General features: G+C 41.4%; 1 protein-coding gene across 1 annotated transcript; it reads right to left on the bottom strand.

Annotated features, from left to right (window-relative positions):
• Window positions 1-328: 328 nt before the first annotated feature.
• Window positions 329-19,356, bottom strand: gucy1a2 (guanylate cyclase 1, soluble, alpha 2). The gene is made up of 9 exons (XM_085915824.1): window positions 18,228-19,356; window positions 15,121-15,182; window positions 14,375-14,499; window positions 13,340-14,214; window positions 7,366-7,578; window positions 6,531-6,803; window positions 5,054-5,197; window positions 2,323-2,477; window positions 329-2,050 (listed from the first exon to the last, which is right to left on the bottom strand). The coding sequence occupies exons 1-9, from the start codon at window positions 18,537-18,539 to the stop codon at window positions 1,831-1,833; spliced, it is 2,379 nt and encodes a 792-aa protein (XP_085771950.1). The 5' UTR covers window positions 18,540-19,356; the 3' UTR covers window positions 329-1,830.
• Window positions 19,357-22,171: the final 2,815 nt, after the last annotated feature.

Here is a 22,171-nt window from a genome sequence, read left to right as displayed (position 1 = left end):
ATTTCAGGGAGAGCTATTTCTGCTATTGTAAAAAAATGCTTCACTTTTTGTACAATGTAACAATGTGCAGTCATAAAAAGTTTTAGTCATTTTAAAACTCAAGAAACAATTTTTTATCATGAATTTTGCAACCAATTCAATTGTGATTTTGTTTTAACTGTTAAAAAGACTTTTGGTTACAGTTGGCTACCATACCTTCTTGACTTGACCCAACGTCTCCAGTCGAGTTGTTGATGTTTATTGCCTGTGTGCATCTCCGGCACAATACGCATACTGCAGTTTAAAGAAACAGCCCAAGATGAGTAAGACAAAGCAAAGCGGACCAATATTCTTGATGTAGAATATCGAAAGACATGAGGAGCTGTTTATTTTTTAGAGAAGATTTAGAATGGATGTCAAGTGTGAATCATTTACTCTTTAACCACAAGTTAGGCAAAATTTCCAATCATCAATTTGACTATGACGCTAGTTACCTGGAATAAAAGGCCAACTATTCAAAAAGAAAATCCAAATATGCATTGAGTTCACCAGTGTTACATATCCATGTTAAACAACCAATAATAATGTCATCAAAAATACACTTAACAAAAGATTGAGCATCTAAAAATTATTTCAATTAAGTATCTGTTAGTGAGCTACACTGACTCATTTGGAAGGCCTGAGATTTCAAGTATGTAGCAGGAAAATGAAGAGCAAAGAGTAGAATCCTAATCAGGTAAATCAAAACAAATTTCTGCAAATGTGTTGCATATGCTATGTGTACTGTATATGCGCTAAACTGCATCATGTGTATGATTGGTACAACTAGACGTTATAAATAAATGCAATTTCAAATATTTGGAACCTATGAAGTGCACTTTATTGTTTTGATTTTTTTTCTCCTCTCATCACTCAAATGAATTGCCGCAACTATTCGGTGCCTTCATTGGTGTTGTGGATCACTCAAGGGCTCTCATATTTCAGAATCTTTATTGGAGAAGAGAGGGTGGAAACACCAAAATGTCAAGGGGGAAAAAAAGTTGAGGACAAGTGTGTCAATGTGCGGCTTTTCCCCCCTCAGATATTTAAAATTAATCCATCCTGCATGTTTTTTTTTTTTCCTTTTTTGTTGTTGTTGTCCTGATTTGAGCAGAAAAGGCACTGAGCTGAGAATCGCTTTCAAACTGACACTTTTGAACATATTACCTGCAATGAAATGGCTGGATTGTTGTAGATTGCAGTTTGCTGTGAGTTAGAAGCAGAAAAAGGCTCTAGTTCTAGCATTTTTTGGCATTGTTATTTTTCCTATTATCAGCTTTTTTTTTTTCTCAGAACTAACCCCTCGTTGCTTTTCGTCTGTCTCTCGTCTGCCCCAACTGGTTTGCCGTCATAATGCACGATATTAATGGAACGTAGGACATGAATTCGCTCATTTGGAAGGGATGGAAGGAGGTGTGTGTTGTTCTTCATTCGTGGTCCTCTTTGTCCAGACGGTCCCACAGCTAGTCACAGAGCTTCCTCCATGGTTACTTGTGTAAATCCTAATAATCATTCAATCGACCTATCTATCCACTTCAAGAGTGTAAAAGTTCTTCGTGTGACACAAAAGACCGCTGAGGAGAGCTCTATGTCATGAGTGGCTCAGAAGAAACCTTGCAAGCTAAACACCCTCATTTTTCTCCACTAAGTGATCCAAAGTAGGATTCATCTGCGACAAAAATCATTTCTTGTATGTTCTTCCATCCCGCAGCACTGAGCCCAGGTTGTCATTTGCATATCCACAATGTGTGTTATTGGGCGTCCTGTCGGCTGCACGGGTTCAATTCTGGTCTCCTGCATCCTTTATGATACCTACAAACTGGTTTCTCTTAGAAACATGGTCCCGATGCTGTAGGAGACTTTCCTCATAGAGGCCGGGGGAGCGGAGCGAGAGCTGGTCAATGATGCATGGCTGTGAGACGTTCCCGCCTCCAGGAAATAACAGGTTCCTGGGATCTCTTTGGGGAAATTTTCAGGGAGCTCCAGGTGCGAACGAGGGATGAAGGAAAATGATCGGTCATCTTTAAGCAGCCTGAGAAAAGAAAAGAAAATAACGCATTACGAGTTTGGACTAAAAGGCTGAATGTGTGGCAGACCCTCAAAAGTACTTCTGTATTACTTTCATTATATTTTTGCACATTTCTTTTAAGCGTATCCTCAGTTGTGGAAAAATAAGACTCCACTATTACACCGAATGAATATTGTGATGTATTAGTTACGTTTTGTGAAATTATTTGTTGTATGAAATGTGTGGGGGGGAAAAAACAAAAAACAACCACATTCCATATGAGCATATGAACTTACTGGTAGGTTGTAGGGCTGACATTTATACACCTTGGGTGACTCCCTGATTCAAATTTGCTAGCCAGGGTCACATTGTTCCCAAATAGGCAATACCTCGGCATTTTAACTCCAACCACACCAGCCAGGACGGAGCCTGTGTGGATGCCAATTCTCAGCTAGGGAGACAACAACAAAAAGACAACAGTGAATCTCCTGTGCTTTAGTTTACCAGAATTGGAATTGAAACAACAATTCAGTTGACAGTTAAATAAATTGCTGTAGCTAAATGATATTTTATTATTATGTTTTGTTTTATATACTTAATTCAAAGATGAGCCTTAGGTGGTTTTATAGTATCTAACTTATACTGCTCACGGTGGTTAACTGTTGGACGTGTGTTGTCAATAACATCAAACGGGCGGTTCAGCTTTTGGTTTCACAATAAAATCTTTACTCCAAGCAGAGGTATAAAAATAGAGACAATGTAGAAGCAACATTTATAGCACACGTGTAAGTAGAAATGAACCAAACAAATTCTAAAGCCAAAGCCACGCTTCATAAAAGCTTTAGGTTCCACACAGATTAGTCGTTACGATGCCAAAAGTACAAAATGAAATTGTTAGATTAGATGATGGATGAAATGAGGTCAAGTGAGGCGCACTTGCATGGTACGTTAATTCACATATATTCAGTTCACAGTTGACAGGTGTCCATAATTTACATGCTATTTATGACACATTTGTCCTGAAAGTTGTGTTACAACTCCACATTTTAGGCATTCAACCTTCTCCATACTGCTGTAGTCAAAAAGGGTTACTCCATTCCCACAGCATTTCAAATGTTATCTTCGATCAAAATTGAATGCATCTTTCCCTCGAGGACTAACTCACATATGGCGAACAGACAGGATAAGCTAAGGAAGCCAGGAGATTCCAACTGATCAACTAGAGCATCTCATCACCCTGGAAACCCACGCTACTGTCTGCATGCCAGCACAGTGCAAGGTAGTCATGGCAACAGCAGGGGATGGGGGTAGTGAGGCAGAAAGGACAGCGAGAGATAGACCAGGAGACAAAATAGATCGAGGGAGAAATCAACCTCATCAGGCCATTAGATGGCAAACCACTGAAAGTGTGCAACTTGATTTCGAGATGTAAACAAAAAAAGATGAGAACTTTAGACTCGATATAAATATGAGATCAACTATTCTGCTCAGATGTGGCCCAATAAAAATACTTTTGAATGCATGTTAACAGTCAAAAGACTTACAACTAATAATAGACCTGTTGGTTTGGACGATATGAGCTGGAGAAGCCCTAACAAGTTGTAATATGAAAAATATATTCTTGGATTAACAGTTACTCAGCCACTTATACACTTGCACAATGAATCCAATATATCGGGCCTCTGTGTGTCGTTCCCTGTAGATATAGTTCTTTCCAAATCACTCTCTCTCAATCGTTCCACCACTCAGTCTTTTTTTCCTCCCTCTAAGGTCTCATGCTAGTTTGCACAAAAGTGCAACGTTGGCTGGAGTTGAGTGCTCTCACTGAACAGCATTTATCAAGTGTTATGGCCATAACAGCCCTTTTGGACCAACAGGAGGGGAATTGGACAATAGCAAGCACAAGGGAGGGGAGGGGGCAAAAAAAAGAAAACAAAATCAGGGAGGAAATAAGCTGTTACAAAAAATGACGGAGAGGTTGGTTGGTTGGTTGGTTGGTTGGTTGGTTGGTTGGTTGGTTGGTTGGTTAGTTAGTTAGTTAGTTAGTTAGTTAGTTAGTTAGTTAGTTAGTTAGTTAGTTAGTTAGTTAGTTAGTTAGTTAGTTAGTTAGTTGGTTAGTTAGTTAGTTAGTTAGTTAGTTAGTTAGTTAGTTAGTTAGTTAGTTAGTTAGTTAGTTAGTTAGTTAGTTAGTTAGTTAGTTAGTTAGTTGGAATGGAAGGAGACAACAAGGGAGATGCACAGAGGCAGAAATGGGAAGAGCGAGCTTGCAGGCCAAAAGCGCTTGGCAAGGCCTTTCTATTTTGAGACAAGTGGAAAGCACAGAGAACCTCTGTGCTGTCTGTTAATCAGCAATTATGTTACTGCTTTGCTCGAACACACTGTTTCAGTGTCATCATTTTGATAGTCATTGTACTTTTCAAATTCAAATTGGTTTTGAGCAGAAGCATCAGATACCTAAAATATTATGAGGATATGGCTGCTTAAAAATACATGAGTTGACGTTTTTTTGGAGCATGTAACAACTTCCAATTTACTCAAAGTCTAATTGTATCCTCCCACTCAGTATAAAACATGAGAGAGGCAGAAAAGGCATTGTTACTTTGTCACGAAGCAGACCCGGGCAATTGTTGCTTTTTCTGTGCTTCTGGGTTTTTTTTTCAGGGCTGTTTTGATTTTAATTAAAATGGTTAAGTTTGAAAGAATTTGGAAAGTACTATGTGTCTTGTGACAGGGGAGGCCAGGCCATTCTTAGGTGGTGACCACACACACACATTCAAAACACACAAACGCATCGTGAACAGCTGGCTAATCACAAAAAAAAAAGTAAAACAAGATTAGGCTGGTTGACACAGCATTCTGTAATACCCTTAAATTAATTTATAGACATCTTATCGAATAATTCCAGTGAAACCTTTCTTATTAAATGCCTGTGGTAATGTTTGGTAAATTGTGTGATCATTTCAGTTTTAAATGGTAAAAGTTTGCATAACCACGGTGAGGAAGTGTGCTTATTATCACGAAATTCACCTTAATAGGCTTTCCATCAGGTGTGAGCACTTCTTCGGAAAGTTCCATCATTTTCAGAGCCATGTGTGCGATGGGCTTTGCATGACTGTCGACCTTCTTGTGAAGTCCTCCTGCTACGCAATAGGCATCGCCTATGGTCTCTATCTGTGGGGGGAAATGAAGTCAGCTTTTATTTTAACAAACATTTTTACACACGCTTGGCAAAGATGGACTTGAATTTTGCACACCGACAACAAAACGCTTTTGATTACTAGTGTTGAGCTATTCATGATCAATTGAAAAATGTCTGAAAATAATCATTTTAGAAAAAGGTTCCAGGAAATAATGTAGGAAACAGAGTACTGGTACGGGAATTTATTTTTGTTTTATTCACCAAATCTTTATTTGTCATTTTATGTTTTAGGTGTCATTGTGCCACTGGGACTCGTGGTTTTTGTTTTTCCATTTGTCCCTTTAAATATAATAAGAAGGCCATACATTTTACAGTCCAAGGATGTTTCCAGTTTTGATTGTTGCATTGATTGAAACAGCAAAGGAAATGTTTTTTCCAAAAGTTCGATTTGCACAAGGCTTCTTACTTCAACATTAAAATATCAGGTTTTCTTCTCAGCATGAATCCGACTGCAATAGAGTCTCTCTGTTTTAGTGACTGCCATCCCATCATGTATTACATCTTTAAGTCAAACTTGCGTGGCTTGAACAAACAGGATGGAGAATACGACAAGGGGAAAAAAAAACGAGGTGAAAAGGGAGGACAGAGAGACAAACGGCTCTCATTTAAGCGTTCCAGCGGTTAAGTCATTTGGACAGTAACCATGACGATGTCAATATACAGCTGCCTCAATTTCCTCACTCTGTCCACCTCTGTTTGCGTTCTCTTTTATACATTCACAATCTTCTTCCCTGCCCACATACGTACAAGCACATTTAATCACAGCAGTTTAAGATTCTCAGAAAGGAAGAATGTGTGAAAATAAAAAGAGATATAATACCACATAAATGAAGGGGGAGACATAGACAACAACTGTTTCAAGAGTAGAAATCGTACAAAATAAAAGCTGAACAACAGCCCCCTTATACAATTGCTTTCGGCATCCCAAAAGGGAAAAGAAAAAAAAAACAAGCAGCACCTTTCACACTGCCAGTAAAAGCAGGCATTTTTTCCAGCGTTTTTCTGTGTCACTGTTTTGTATAAACAACACCAACAGAGGATGGGGGGGTGCATTTTCTGGCTTGGGGTAATCCACAATGCCAGGATAGGGGTGTGAAGTTTAACTCTGACACACATTTCTCCACTCCTGTTGTGTAAGAAGCAATTGTGAGCACTATACAATGGTGCTGAAGCTGTCACGCATCATTATGGGATTGTAGCTTGCTATATCAACGTGATGCTTCAATTGTTTCAGTCTGTATGAGAGAAGCTAGTGTTTTTACGGCTCACCCAAACATACGCATGAGTCCATTTTTGTCAACTTACCTTATAAACATCGAGAATCCCGCACTGGTAGTCAAAGCGAGTGTACAGCTCGTTGAGCATGGAGATGACCTGCATTGGTGTGCACTGCGCACACACAGCGGTGAAGCCCACGATGTCGGAAAACAGCATGGTGACGTCATCGAACTTGCGAGCGGGCACCGGTTGACCTTGCCACAGTTTCTGCGCCACATCGCCCGGAAATATAGAATAGAGGAGGTCCACCGTTCTTCTCTTTTCCTCCTCCAATGCCTGGTGAGTGCGCTCTAATGTGGCCTAAAAGAGGAGGGTGAGGAGGAAAGAGATGAAGCGTTGAGCTCGGATGAAGCCGTTTTTAACAGCAATGCTGGGATGTGGGAAGAATGCACTGGACGAAAACAAAAACAAAGAACAGCTGAATGTATGATCTACTATGTATTTTTTTTGGTGTGAAGCTGTGTGTATCTGCATGTGATGATTTGTGTCTGTGGGAGGGCTCCTCCGAGTCGGTCTGGCTACCACTGTTCATCTTGAGTGAAATACATCTATTTTTGAGAGTGGCCCGGGGGAGTAATAGCAGCAGCGAGAGATGATGCACAGAGCAGATGCGTGGATTGGGTCAGGACCCAGTGACTTGCTCACGGATGCTTTGAAAGCAAATTATAAGAGCAAGTCTCAGGGGTTCTGTTCGATCCAGTCAGTCTGGCAATGTTGAGATTTGACTCATCAGTGGAAGTGATGCAACAGTGATGCTCAAGTGAGAGGTGCCTGACTGGAACCGTATGGATTCTAAACTGAAATTTGTATTTTATTTGTAGTTATTAACATGATTTAGCCGGCTTGACATGAAGCAACCTACCTTGAGTTTGTCCATCCTCTTTTTGAGGCCATCCTGAGCTTTGGCCTGCTCCCCCACCAAGATGACGTCCCGCTTGGCATCGTGGATTGGGATATCTGACAAGTAGAGGCCCCGGCCCATGAGCTCCTCCAATTTGTCAACACGTGGTGAGCCCAGGAACATCAGCGAGCACGACTCTGGCACATGGATCATCTGACCCTTCAGCTCCATGACCTGGCCATTAAAGAAGATACATATGAATGAAAATCTATGTGATGGGAGAAAACATCAAATTGCACAAGGTATAATTTCATGATTTGATGGCTTGTATTTTTTGGTGCCCAATGTTGTACAACAAAGATGGTTAAGTAAGGCTTAATGTATAATGGATGTCAACTTGGGTGGGAGGGGGCGGGAGCTTTTAAAAACTGACTTGGCTAAACTGATGTCCTACTTAAACCTACATATGTCCATCTAAATGTCCTCAAACCAAACTATGAGGCAAGAGCATGTTAACAGATGAATCTCATAGGAAACAAATGTGCCGCTTGGCTACAGATACGTTTCTGGTACATTGTCATAAATGCTTCTTGACAAAGCATAGCACTTCTTCTCAGCAGTGTGACGGAAATGGGCAGGATGGCAAATCATCTCATGAGATGAAAAGAATACTCGCAAAGACAAGGTGCAAACTGCAGTACGTTGACCTTTCGCCTCCACATTTTGACTGGTCTGCCCCCCATGTTTATTTCATCTGTCTACTCTCTCTATCTTCACCTGCTTCTTACACACACACACACACACACACACACACACACACACACACACACACACACGCACGGTACGTACACTCTTTTTAAACGTTGCCCGCATCCTCTCTCTGTTTCTCTCCATAGTGTCAGATAGATTATTCCGCCAGTGAGCACACTGCAGCCCTATTTTATTTATAGCGCAAGGCTCTCCTCTGTCTGCATAATACATACAGTCTGCATTACACACACAACACCATATTTTGCTACACACTAACACACAATCACCAGTGTGATGTCTCTTTTCCAACAAAGGGCAACATTAAAAAACATATGCATCCCGTATGCACGCAAGGTTGAGACTCTGGAGTTCAGAATAAAAGCGAACGCCCTGAAACACAACAGATGATTAGTGTGAACTGCAGCTTGATGAGAGACTCAGCATATCGCATGTATAGGTGGATGGATACATGGCAGATGAGGTTTTTCTTCAAAGAGCAACATTGGTTGACAGTTACATAAGCTACAAAATGCAGGCAGGTATAAGTCAAAAGTCAAAGTACGCTTTATTGTCAATTTCTTCACGTCAAGGCACACAAAGAGATTGAAATTACGTTACATCATAGTCTTGAACACATTTACGCTACAAATTTAGTTTCTACTCTGTCAAAAAAGACAGCAAGGTAGGGTCAAGCACATGGATTCCAAGTGTTCGAACATTTCGTATCCAAACTGCAAGGTTTTCCCCTTCAATGTAGGCCAGACAATCAAAAATCACATCTACAAAGAGCTGCTGCATCGTTTGCGTCGTTCCCATGTCTGTCTTGCTGAACGTTATCAGAAAGATTGTAATTCAAAATCAGATGAAAAGCAGGACAGCAGTGAACAAATCTGCTTTTAACAACTGCTTAAGTTTCCGTTGCGTCCTTTCAATTTTTATCAAATATGATAAGAGAAAAGCTCTGACATGCTGGCTTGATGTTTAGTTTTGATCAGTGAAAAGGAACAGCATGGTAGATATTTATTTCTATTCCCATCACAACAGGGCTTCGAGAACGTGTTTGATCTTTTCATTGGTTTGATGAGCCAATTAGAAGCTAAAGTGTGGAATGTATACTTTGAAAGATTTGGAAACAAGTACACTTGCCTGAAATTATGATCACACACCTCCACGGCAAGAAGCATAAGCTACAAAGAGTTTTAAAAAAAAAACAGCTCGTGCAGAAATATACTAACAGCATGCATACAGTCCCAGATTAAAGGATCTGAGCATGTTCTTTAAAGTGTCAAAACATGCTGGACATAAAGTGTTATGTCTCTGTACCTTTTACTCAGTGACCTTGTTTGTTTCTTTATCACAAACAAACACACTGCGCATACAGCGACACACTTCTCTGGAGGATTTGTGTTGGTCTGCCTGAGCATCTGTTTAACTCAGCAGTCTGTCCTGCTTGTGCTTACATCACACACAGAGGAGATTGGAAGATGGAAGCAGGAAAGGAAAATACAAGCAGAGAGATGAGAGTTGGCTGAATAACTAAATCCGGACAATGTGACAAATGGGCCTAGAGCTATAAGATAATGGGAAAATGTTATTTGCAAAGAGATTTCGCAATACAGGGAATATTAATAACATGACAAAACATGACAAATGAAAAGAAATGTTCCTCACCAGAAATGTTGATTATTCTAGTATCTAGTAATGTTAGCAGATAGTTAGGGATACATTTTGAGGTGAATTTGAAATCCAATTGAAGAAAAAGACCCAATTTCAAATTGCTTAGATTTTGACGGACAATACTACCAATTCTAAAGATCCCGGGCAGACTTGATTGATACTGGCAACACACTGATTAATGAGGATATAATTTTCTCTTTAAAACTAAACCGACAAGAATTTACACATATCTTGTGCTGATAGTCTTAGTGCGCAATCTGAGTCTGCCTTCCACCCACATTGTACATGTTCATGTGGAAATATAAAGATGCTAGTAATAATAATAATAATAATAATATGTTACATGATGGACTTGTGCAATGATTCAGAGGATTCAATGCACACTGTTGTCATATTTCTGAAGCAAATAAGATGTCGGTGGAGCTCAGAATCTGTTTGCTTGCGCCTTCATCAAATTCACTAAAAGTGTTACACGAGGCTCCTGGTTGACTCCAGTGTACAGTAGGTGTAAGACCAGAATTTAAAAGCAAGAAATGGTTGGAAATGGAAAGGTTGAATGAAGTCTGGTAAGGTGAAAAAAAAGAGCAAGTCTGACACACTAAAAATGTAAGGGGGGCAAAAAAAAAAAATGAAATGGCGAAAGACAGATATGTGAAGGTAATGGATCGCCTTTTGTGAACAGACGCTGGCATGTCAACAGACTCTTATTTGCATGAACAAGCAGTGAGCAGCAAATAGTCAAGCCTCTCTCGTACATCTTTCTGTCACACACACACGCATGCATGAGCACACAAAAGATTTTATCTTGCCAGTGATGCCTATATTGTACTGTAGTCTTACAATAGTCAAACAAATTTTGTATTTACTAAGAGGTTTAATATTCAAATAACATACCGATGTTTTAAAACACCAATGTCCCAAGTGATTAATGAATAATTAATGAGGATGACATTTTCTCAAATGCGTTTAACCGACAAGAATCGTCTTGAAGGTTCTATACAGTTTTTGGAGTCTGTGAAATAATTAAATGGTAGGGTGTTGTGAAGGACGCTTATGAAAGAAAAAAAAAGTTTCGATACTATCAATTGGAAGCAGAGGCTGAGATGAAAACCTGAAACGCAAAAGTCGGCCAGGTAAAAGTTGGATTGCGTCAACTACTGTAAGACTGACGAAGGACCTGAGTATACGCGGATAATGTCGAGGGCAGGCCATCAAGGAGATGTCAAGGGGTGCTAGACAGGAGTAGCCAGTGATTATGCCTTGTTGTGTGTCCTGTGTATGAAATAATATGAGGAGCTGATGAAACAGTTATGTGATTTCAGTCGTAACGACAATCCGAGGCAAATTCTAACTCCAGTGTAGCTCGCCACAAAACCGACTCTTTTTTTCTTCATTCATATGCATTTGAATCACTTTTGGAACACGTTTTATTTAATTATTAATGGTGATCCAACGAGAATTGTGTCCATGCTGAGTGAAAATCTCTTTTGGAAAAAAATATTCGGTTCTGTTATTTATTTGCCCGTGTACAATACCTCAAGATACTTTACAGTAGAATGAATCTTTCAAGAATCTCTTACAAAAAAAAAATCTGTGGCACGCTGTTGTGCCATTACGGCGCTGTGGCATGTATTTGACCTCTGTGTAGTCCCCCCACCCCAGGCCGTCCGTCTTGTGTTAACTGGTATACACGCTAAGTAGAGCCAGAAAGAGGTGGGATTTGACCTTTACAGTAGGGCTTTGGATGTCTTGCACAGCCAATGTCCCTGGGCGACAAATGGAAAGAAGTCAAACTGAAAAAGCACTACACACACACACATACGCACGCGCACGTACACACACAAGGTGCAGCATTCGGGGAGTGTCGGAGTCTTTACCTTGGCCTGTCGCCTTCTCTTGCTGCCCTTTCTCGTGAAAATGTCAACCCATCCCTCTTCTTCTTCTCTGTATTCTAGATTCTCGCCTTGCTCATACAAGACGTGTTTAGCTACGCAAAGGGGAAACAATGTACACTGCGAAAAGCATACAGCTGCTCAGAGTTGACAGATTCAGGCTTAAAGCTCGGAAGTATCCATGCAGTGTGTGGGAGGACAACACATTTTTGGTCTGCCAATCATCTCATGAGAGTTACGTGTACCCAACTCTATCCCTTTTATACTCCATTGTGATTATGTGATGGAATGAATTTTAAAAGAAAATATTTTATTTGGTTATCCAAGAGTGATATTATACCACTATTTACACATTATGTATCAATCGGATTTGTATAGCACTTTTTTTGTCACTCAACATGATCAATATACTAAAATGATTCTCCAGAGAAAGAGAAAACAACTCAATCGGCCACTACTCATCATTTGTTATTGGATTAGTTTTAATGTGACCTATTTATAGCTATTATAACTTCTGTTTGTATTTAAATGTCAGTTATTAACTTATGCTTGCAAGTTATTCAAAACATTACCACTGTAGCGTTTTGGAATTAGATACTGTGTTGCAAAAGTTACTTAAGCCTACTTAGGGGGCACACTTCTTTCAAAGAAAATAGACGAACAAAAATCTCTGCATCACAATATTGGATCCCGTCAGTTTCAATGAAAATCAATCATCTAACTCAAAAGCCGATAAAAGACAGTCGATGTAGAAGTCTAAGAACCACCCTCTTATGATACGCAGGTTCAAAGTTATAAACACTTGTGTTCCTGCATTCGTATTGTGAAATTATACCCACACGCTCGCACAAAAGCACAACACTGATCAATCTCCGTGTCAGGTCCGTTCACCACGAAGGCGTTTTGTTATGGTGGCTGACTGAACCAATCAATTGAGAACCAGATATAGCAAACAATACGGATTGATTCATTTGTGGCCAGTGCTGCAAACCACCCACAACATTCATGCGGGTGTAATACGTAACAGAATGACTTTCATTATAGAGCTCAATAGTTGTATTTCCCTTTGGGAAAAAGAAGTGGTGCTGCTTGTCTATAGCGGCATATAAGATCACAGTCTTATCAGAGCAGATATTTTATTTATATTGTATATATATATATATTCGTCTCTGTGTGCCCTGCGACTGGCTGGCAACCAGTTCAGGGTGTCCCCAGCTTACTGCCTGATGAGCGCTGGGATAGGCTCCAGCATGCCCACAACCCCCGTCGGGGCAAGCGGTATAGAAAATGGATGGATGGGTGTATAATATCATCATGATAAACTTGAAAGGGCATGTCAACCCAAAGGTGTTACAATCCAATGCTGCATATGCCCCTACAAGACTAAACGAGGTATTCAGATTAACACTGCAGTTATGGAAAAAATGATCAGCACCATGATCGGAGACGGGGAGGGAATTGGTAGGGGCCAGGAAGCAAGGCAGCTGACATTGTCAAGACATCTGTTTAAGAAAATATGACCACTACTTATACACTTCTACCGTACTTCTACTGTTGAACCTTTGTTAATGTGACAAAAAGAGTTTTTTTTAATTCTTTGGGAGAAGTGTGTAACCATAATCCCATTATATTGTGAGCTGGATTTGAGTTCATTTAGAAATATTTGGTTATTTTACCTTTTCCTTGGTCCCTAGTTGTGTGGTATCTGGCCTTGTACGGATAGTAAAAGGAGACGCAAGCCTCAGTAGGATCCTCTGGAACGAAGGCTCCATCTTGGGTGAGACGATCTCAAAACAGTCCCTGAAAGAGAGACTCCGATGAGGCTCGATGCGAGCCTGCCGTCGCAATCCCTCACCCAGCTGCAAAAGTTCCATCCGAGGGCCAAGAACAAGGTGGAACGGAAAGGCACGGCAAAACGTGGCCAGGCCGATGCGTAAATCACTGGGGCTTGTTGAAAGAGAAATGGGGGCTTTCTTGGCATTTGGGAGGGAGTGGGAAGGACAAGTTTCCTGAATTTGGAAGGACACGCAAACTGTGGGAGCAGTGGTTGGAAAAGTTGAAGGTGGAGAGGGAGAGGAGGAGGGAGAGCCAGACGGGGATCCAGTTGGAGTTGGTGTGGCAGAATCACCATCGCTGTGATGCGCTTCTTCTTTGGGCAATAAAGGAGTCAGAGGGGACACTTCATCGACCTTCGCTTCAAAATGAAAAATCCGTCTGGAAACCGCTCTGATGAGCCCAGGCATGATCAAGCTCACCACAGGAGCCGGGTTAAAACAATGTAGGAGCAACAACTTCCGGCGGCCATCTTGTGCTTTGTCCAATTTTTCTCGGCCCTTCACCTCCTCGTGAGGATCTTTGCACTGAAAGGAGGGGCTTTCCGACGAGGCACGGCGACCCGTGGAGGTGCGGATGTGTTCCAAAATGGCATCAAAGCCGTTAAAAAAGTCCTGGAGGTTGCCACCTACGGCCCTGAGCACGCGTTCGTTTTCTTCAAAGCACAGGCCGAAGAACTCCTCGCCAAAATGCTCGCGCAGTTCAAAGAATGGTACTCCTGAGAGAGAGAAGACACAAAACCAGGATCGGTTGTCGACAGGGGATTAGATACACTATCTGAAACCAGCCTGTTAATCATGCAGGAACGATATTTGTAGGAAAACATGCACTCATCTTTTTAGCTACTCATCTGGATGAACATTTGTGATTGTGTTTACCAAGGATGGTAGCCATGTAATGTAGGATTTGAAGGACGTCCTCTTCTGAACCGGAATTTTCTAGAAATGGGCACTTCTCGTCTTTACTTTCCCTTTGCTGGTCCTCCTTACCAGAATCTTGATACCTGTGAGTAACCCAAAGACAAACAATGAGTGGAGATAAGCAATAACATGTTGCTAGATGGGTGTTGAAAATGGCAAAATTGAACATTGCTATGTCATATTAATTATTTACAATTCTTGCAATGAATCAACCCTTCATGTGAAAATTTTTTAACCAAATGCCAATCAACAAACAAATATCGGTGAAAAGTCATTTATTTAGATATGATTCAAAACTGGATTGTAGGTGGAGCAGACGACTTGAATGCGACCAACAAAGGTGCTGTCCGTTCATTCAGAGCCAGTCCGTACCCATCCGTCCATCCATCCGTCCATCCATCCATCCATCCATCCATCCATCCATCCATCCATCCATCCATCCATCCATCCATCCATTTTCTGAACCGCTTAGTCCCCACGGGGGTCGCGGGCGTGCTGGAGCCTATCCCAGCCGTCATCGGCCATACCCTTTAGAAGAAAATGACGAAAGTGAAAGCCAAAATGAGCTGACTGTGTTTGTGTGCATGTGACAGAGTAACAGGGAAAAGCCGTGAGGCAGCAGGTAGATAGACACAACACATGCAACAGAAAGCTGTTGCGCATAGCAACAGATGCCACTGATGAGACAAGCAGTCGCAATCTACCTGATCTCTTGTTGTCTGTAAAACTTCAGAGTCCTTTGCAGAGCCTCTTGAACAGTCTGTGTCTGAAAGAAAATGACATGGTTTTGGGTCCAGAACAATCTTTCAGCAATCTCACCCAGTGTGCTAGCTAACTGCTAATCACTTCCAGCTAGCGTGTATGTATTTGTGTGTATCCGCACAGCTGGTGTATGTATTTTGCACATCTGACAGAATAGGCCTGAGAAGGCGGGTCCAATGTGATTATGTGTGATGCAGTTCAAATGCGAGGCTATAGTGACAATACTAGAACACAGTGTGCCAGCTGGAGAGGTCATTCAGAGGCCTCCGCCCACTACGGACATTTACAGGAGTCATTTCAGCTGCGTGTGTGTGTATAACGTTTGAGCATTTCAATATAAATACAGTAGATCATCATTTCACTGGCATGTTTATTGCCCACACATGTAAGTGCCCTCGTGAATATGCTTAGCAGTAGACCAATAACGGTGCCTTTTGAGAATGTGTACACATTTATAGAAGCAAGCAAAAAATGACAAGTGTGTATAACCGAGAATTTTGACAGAGAGGAGAGTTTGTCTTCAAATAGGATCAACAAAAGTCGAGTTCCCATGTTCTTTATCTGGTTCGACATTTCTCTCTGTTTGCGCTGTCTCTTTACATTGGGGAGGGGGTAATCCCACCATCACTCTTCTCCTGCTGCAGTCGCTACACTAGCTGTACATGCAGTTACAATTACACAAACAATACAACCTCAAACTTCACAGTACAGTTTGGAAACCAAGTAAAACGGATGGAACAAGAAAACTGATAACTTGTAACTTCCCCCTTTAAAGTTACAAGTTATCAGTTTAGGGGGGTAATCTATTGGAATTTGATTTGGCTCTTTGTGACTACCATGTGATGGTAAAGAGGGATATTGTTAGAAATGGGAACGTAGCATTGAAGCACATGTAACAGCTAGCTTAACAATAATATAAATAATGGCAGACACACCATATACTTTGTTTAAATGTGGAAAAAGAGTCACCTCCTGGCGACTATACACCATATAATACACCACTCGACACACTTGTTTCACACTTTTCTGCATTTGCGGCTAACATGCTGAGGCCTTGATCAGTGTCACGGATCACTGAGCTGATGAAACAAAGAAGGGAGACAGAGAAAATGAATGTTTGCTCACATGTAAAAGCGTGTGTGCGTGTGGTGTGTGTGCGTGTGTGTGTGTGTCATTGCTTCTGGGTCAGCGTGGTCAGGGAGTGAAGAAAGCCATAGAGAGCATGCTCTGTTCTGTCTGTCACGCTCCATTGCAGTCAACAACAGGGACTGCTGCTGCACACAGCTACTGAGTATGCAAGCAGCAATGGTGTGTGAGAGAGAACAAAAAAAGATAACTACAGGAGTGAGTGACTAAAATTGTTCATGAGTAACAAAGCAAAATAGAACGTGTCCCATTTGTACCTATACAGATTTAGTAGCATTTCCTCCAAAAAATTAACATTAAACAGTTCTAGCACTCTCAGGCCCCCCCAACAGTCCTGGAGCCATCCTTGAATTGATACTTATTCTATTCTCCTTTTTTTTTTTTTTTTACCTCATAACACATGCTAATCGACCCTCTTTGAAAGGTTAAATCTAATAGAATAATGATGAGAGCTTTGAACAGCTACAGTCTACCCGGTTAAGTGTGTAGGTGTCCTTGAGAATATGGAACACTGAATGTCACACTCCTCATTTGTATGACATTTCTACAGCTGATGGAAATCTTTTGTAATAAGTATTAATTGTCGGTAAGTATTGCAAATAATTTGTCTTGTGCTATACCATCAAAAAGCATTGACGTGTTGAGTTCCAAATTGGAGCCGTATTTTTTTATGTTTTTGATCCGGCAAAAAGGATCGGGGCCAAATATTTACTGTGATACATATACAGGATGAGCAGGACAGGAATGGACCCCTACTACAATACAACACATACATACAGAACCATAATCATGTGTCCTACTACTTCCACCAGAATGGACTTAGACATGTAGAAAAACACAGGTCAACCACATTATATAATAATCCGCCAGAGGATTCAGGTTACTTGGGGTGAGGACTGAAGGGAGCCTAAAAAAATACAGAGGACTGTAATGATTTACATTTACAGGACTTCTTTAACTTTTTGGATAAATTGTACTTGTCAGAATTGCTTTCATGACGTACACACTTTACTTTTATTTAAATATTATAACATCCTTATATATGGCCAGGGATGACACTGGGGCTCTTCACAGTTCTTTATGTCATTTCAATGCTAGAGATAGACTGATGCGGTGGTGGTGGGGTTACAGCCGATACTAATATCAATTGCTGTTGTCAATAGCAAATTTTAATCTGCAATGGCTATATGTGGCCTTAAATATATTTTTGATGTTAGTTTTATTTTTTTGTTTTATATTTTATTTTGGAGTTTGACCCACAAAAGCGTGCACAATATGGACTTTAGTGTTTTTATTTATGATGTTTCCGAAAAAAAAATCCACCTGTTGCTTCAGTTTACTTTGTGTTTGAGAAGTGACAACATACAACGCACTGAAGATGTAAAAGTATCGCTATTACTTTGTTTTAATAACTTAAGTGTCAACCTATTTGGATTATGAACTTACCCCGTTTTTGACAAAGTATATTTTTACTGAACCAAATCTGATCAGCTCAAACTCATGTTCCCAAATTAGCAACTAAACTATAAATAATGTTCATCAAAATGATGCAATGCTTTCCTTTTATATATCATTGTGAATTTGTGAAAGCATGTTAGAAATGCCTTGAAACCAGAATTATTTTTGAATGACATTTGTTGTTGTTGTGAGCTCAACTACTGTTACAAATTGGACTGAATTTGTGAAGGGGTCACAACAATGATTTCCCCCTGTGGGGGAAAAAAATCGTTTTCTAGCTGCTGTCTTGAACTTTAGAAACATACACATATATTATAAATAGCATATATATAGTATAAATACCATATATATATAGTATAAATCTCAAACGCTTATAAAACCTAATATACCATCTGACAGGTCTAGTGGGGAAGAAGTTCGTCGTTTGGTCTTATTAAGGCCTTACCGTGGGTGATGTTAGCCGCCTCAGGCTCTCGCCGAGCGAGTCCAGGTTCACTCTTCTTCTCCGAGTCACCCTCTTGTGTGGCCCGCCGACCGCTGGCTGCTCCTCACCCGCCGGGCACGCGAGTCTTTCGGCGGGGCTGCGGCCGTTCCAAAGGAGCGGTCTGTGGATGGAGGAGAAGGGACATCCTCGGATCTCCTCCGCGGCCTCCAGCCCGCCGTCTCCTCCGTCTCCCCCCGGGCTTTCGAGCCCGCAATCGGAACCCACCGAGCTGCTGAAAGACTCCGAGGAGATCTTGCGCGACGATGAGGACATGCTGGCGAGGAAGAGAACGTTGAAGATAGTGGCGGCTCTAGTGGTGTGGAGGAGGTGGAGGGGGAGGAGGATGAGGAGGAGGATGCTACAGCTGGGTCCGTGCCACGTCCACCTATATAACGCGGATTCATCAGTTGGTGGCGGTGGGGGTGATGGAGGGGGGAGTAGGGGTGATGTGTGTTTGTCTGTCCTATTTTGTATGCATGATGTGTATGCTCAGGTGAGTGAGTCTACGTGTGCATAGGAGAAGATAAGGTGTGAAGGGGGGGCGCGATTCAAAGGACAACCGAGGTACTATCACACATTTACGTAAGAGGTTCAGCAGTAGCTTAAAAACGGACCCCTTTTATTCCTAGAAAACTCGAGATTCCAAAAAGCGCGAGATAAATACATTTCAATATTTACTAATAAGGAGCGAGCTTTAATATGGTGGAACGTCCTATTTTTAAACAGCAGACGTCATATAGCGTCCTGTCCACCCCCCTCCTCCCCTCCCCCCCCAAAAAAAATAAGTGAAACGCCGATAAAATCCTTCACATATCGACCTACGGCCACGCCGGGTTATTCCGACGCGTTCCTATTCGGAAAACAAACAAATGTCGCAGCTCGTCTTCCCCTCGAACTTGGAGAGAAAATCCCCCGCGCCCCTCAGATAAATCACAGAAGATGCGCTCTCTTAGTCCGAGCTTCGTCCCTTCTCCTCCTCTTCGTCTTCCTTCTATAGTCCTCTGCGACAGTGACGCTCCTGTCTGCGGAGCAAGCGTCCTCTCATGGTTCGCACATGTTCCACTCTTGCGTCGACGCGTCTCCACGGCCGTCGCTCGGAATGCGGCCAACGATGTAGCAAAAAGTGGAGGTGGAGGGAACGCGCGAGTCGGGGGGGGGGGGGGGGGGGGTACAGACTACACACCACCAATCAGGAAAAACACGCGCACATCTTCACAGACACCTGCAGATGCGCGTCAGGTCACAGGATAGACTTTCAATCATTTGACACTGACTTATATAAAATGAACATTTAGCCCGTGGCAGCCATTTTACGATCGCAATTTTACTGACTTTCAGGCTTGGATCGCTGTCTGGAGTCATGAGATTCATTAGATCCTCTCAAAGAATAAATTCCACTGTTTGTATCAACCATTCAGAGGTAAGGTTGACATCTAGCAACAGATTTGCCCCAATGGGCTTTGCTTTCATTTTTATGGCAGTTCTGACATGATGCAGACAAATATTTAAGTAGCACTCAGAAATATACCTTAAATTTTTACAGGTGAAATGTGCGTGTAGCAATTTTCCCAGATTTATTGGTACCATTTCGGGTGGAATGTTTGACGCAGAGACAGAAAATAACGTGAAAATGCCACGTAAAAATCAATGTTAGTTAGTTAGTTAGGATTAGAGATTGGCAACCTAAATTGCTCGCAAGTGGCTTCTTTCCTTTCAGGGGCAAGTAGGTGGCTTTGTTAGTCCGTTCCATATATGCCTGAAAGACTTGATCAGTATATGTCAGCGATGTTGGAAGTCCAAATTGGGAGGATAAGCTAGACCTGGAAAGAATACACACCATAATTTTCATTTTTGTTTGTTTTTGTACAGTGAGCTATTTTATGACTTCTAATCTCCTTGGATGTGCTAAAATGACAAAGGTACTGTCGTAAACAACTCGGATCTATATCCAATTCAAACATCTTTTACCGCCGAACTTAAAGACAAGCAAAAATTAAACTGAGATTATTTCACTGAATGACAGTCGGGAGACGTACGAAAACATGAATCACGTAGGACACTGGCCCCTGAGGAACAGGGTCGAGAACCCCTTTTGTAGACCAAGGGTCACTACCAGCTTGGTGCCAAAGGGGCCTGTTCTAAAATAGCTCATCAGTGAAGGGACATTTTAATTTCCTCATGTTGTAGAAGTGATCATATGAAATTGTAAATGCGCAGAATTGTAGAAATAAATGATTACGTGGTCATTTATTTGTTTACTGATCATTGTTAGAAACAATTCATCGAAATCAGCATGCTAAATTCATGTACGAATCATTTATCAGTAGGCCAGTATACCCGCAAACAGTTCCATAAATATTGAAAGAAACGCAGACAACAACTGACCATTATCTGATTGCAGCGAGTTCATTCCAATTCCTACTTGTGACGATATTCAAAATGCCGCTACAAGCAGATCGCAAATGAGCTGCAAGTCATTGCGCACGCTCGTTGCCTCCTGTCAGAAAACAGGATGACGCTCGTGTTTGGCACTAATCACAACCATGACCTTGACCTCAACTGGCAGAGCATGTCTGCTCATTACGAGCCCCAAAGGGTTGGCGAACACAGAGGAGCAGGAACGAGACGTGATGCATCAAGCCACGACTCACTGTAATTTCCTGAAGGTACTAATTCATTTGACTTTTTGAAGCCGCATGAACTCAACACACCTCCTACTAAATTGCCCATACTCTCTCTCTCCCCCGCGCTTTTCTCTTTCCTTATCTGGTTGCTTGCTCTTGCAATCAACCAGGCATCCATCAGTAATAACATTGGCTTTTAATAAAGCCAACTCAACAATGGAATAAATAATGTCCCAAAGATGATAAGCCTGGTCTATAGCCGAGTGCAGACAGGGCAATAGCTCAGTAAGTACGCTATCCTGGAATTAGAGAAGGTCAACTCTGGCCATTGTGGTGTCAGTCAATAGGAACATCTGACTTGGATGGGATTACATCTGATTTGAACTCATTCACTGCCATTGACGCCTATAGACGTCAACGTTTGATTTCAACTGGGCTGGCAGTGAATGAGTTAATAACGATAGCATATTATACATAGGATTGTGATCAATCAAAATATCTGATCTGTATTTTCGTGTTATCAACTACACTTGGTTTGTGTGTTGAAAACAATCAACTAGTAACTGAAAAAACATAGTAGATATATGACGTGCTAAAAAAAAAATCACTGCCATCTTATCACAAACATCTGCCATTCTACGTGCGACAAAAACTTATTCCAGAATGTGACAGCAGAGCATCGCCCCGATAGCAATCCGTCACTGAAGCAGCTCCTCTGCTGTTAAGAAGCCAGTGAGCCAGCGAGGTTGGTGTGGAATTGCCAAGAGCCTTGACAAGTTCCCCTATTCCACTACATTCTCAACCACCGTGCAACTTTTGAACATACATATAAACAATATGGGCAGTGATTGCCAACCAGGTTGACTCGGCACATAAGTGCTGTGAGATCATTCACGTGTGCAGTGGGAAATGATCCAATTTCACTTAATTGTTGCGAAAATTATTTATTTACTGCAAATAGTGGATCTGTTTATCTATCCAGTGAGGTATAGTGACATGTTGCCCAATTAAACCTTCGGGCATCTGTCACCATTCATGCAGTCAAATAACAGCTGTGTGTTCAACTCAATGAGCCCCAATATCACACGGGGTAATTTTTTTTTTTGTGACGTAAGATGAGATATTTTTTTTGCCCTTCATAATGTTTAGGTGTGCCATTTAAGTAAAAAGCAACAAGTAGTTGGAAAAGAATGAAAACACTTGGAAGATGCATGTGTCAAAAACCTGAAAGGACAGTAAGCGGGAGCACTGTCGTGCTGTTATGCCTTATATTGTAAAATG

Source organism: Syngnathus leptorhynchus, chromosome 7, assembly GCF_054491065.1.
Source record: "Syngnathus leptorhynchus isolate UIUO chromosome 7, UIUO_Slep, whole genome shotgun sequence".
NCBI lineage: Eukaryota > Metazoa > Chordata > Actinopteri > Syngnathiformes > Syngnathidae > Syngnathus > Syngnathus leptorhynchus.
This window is presented reverse-complemented; position numbering and strand designations above follow the sequence as displayed.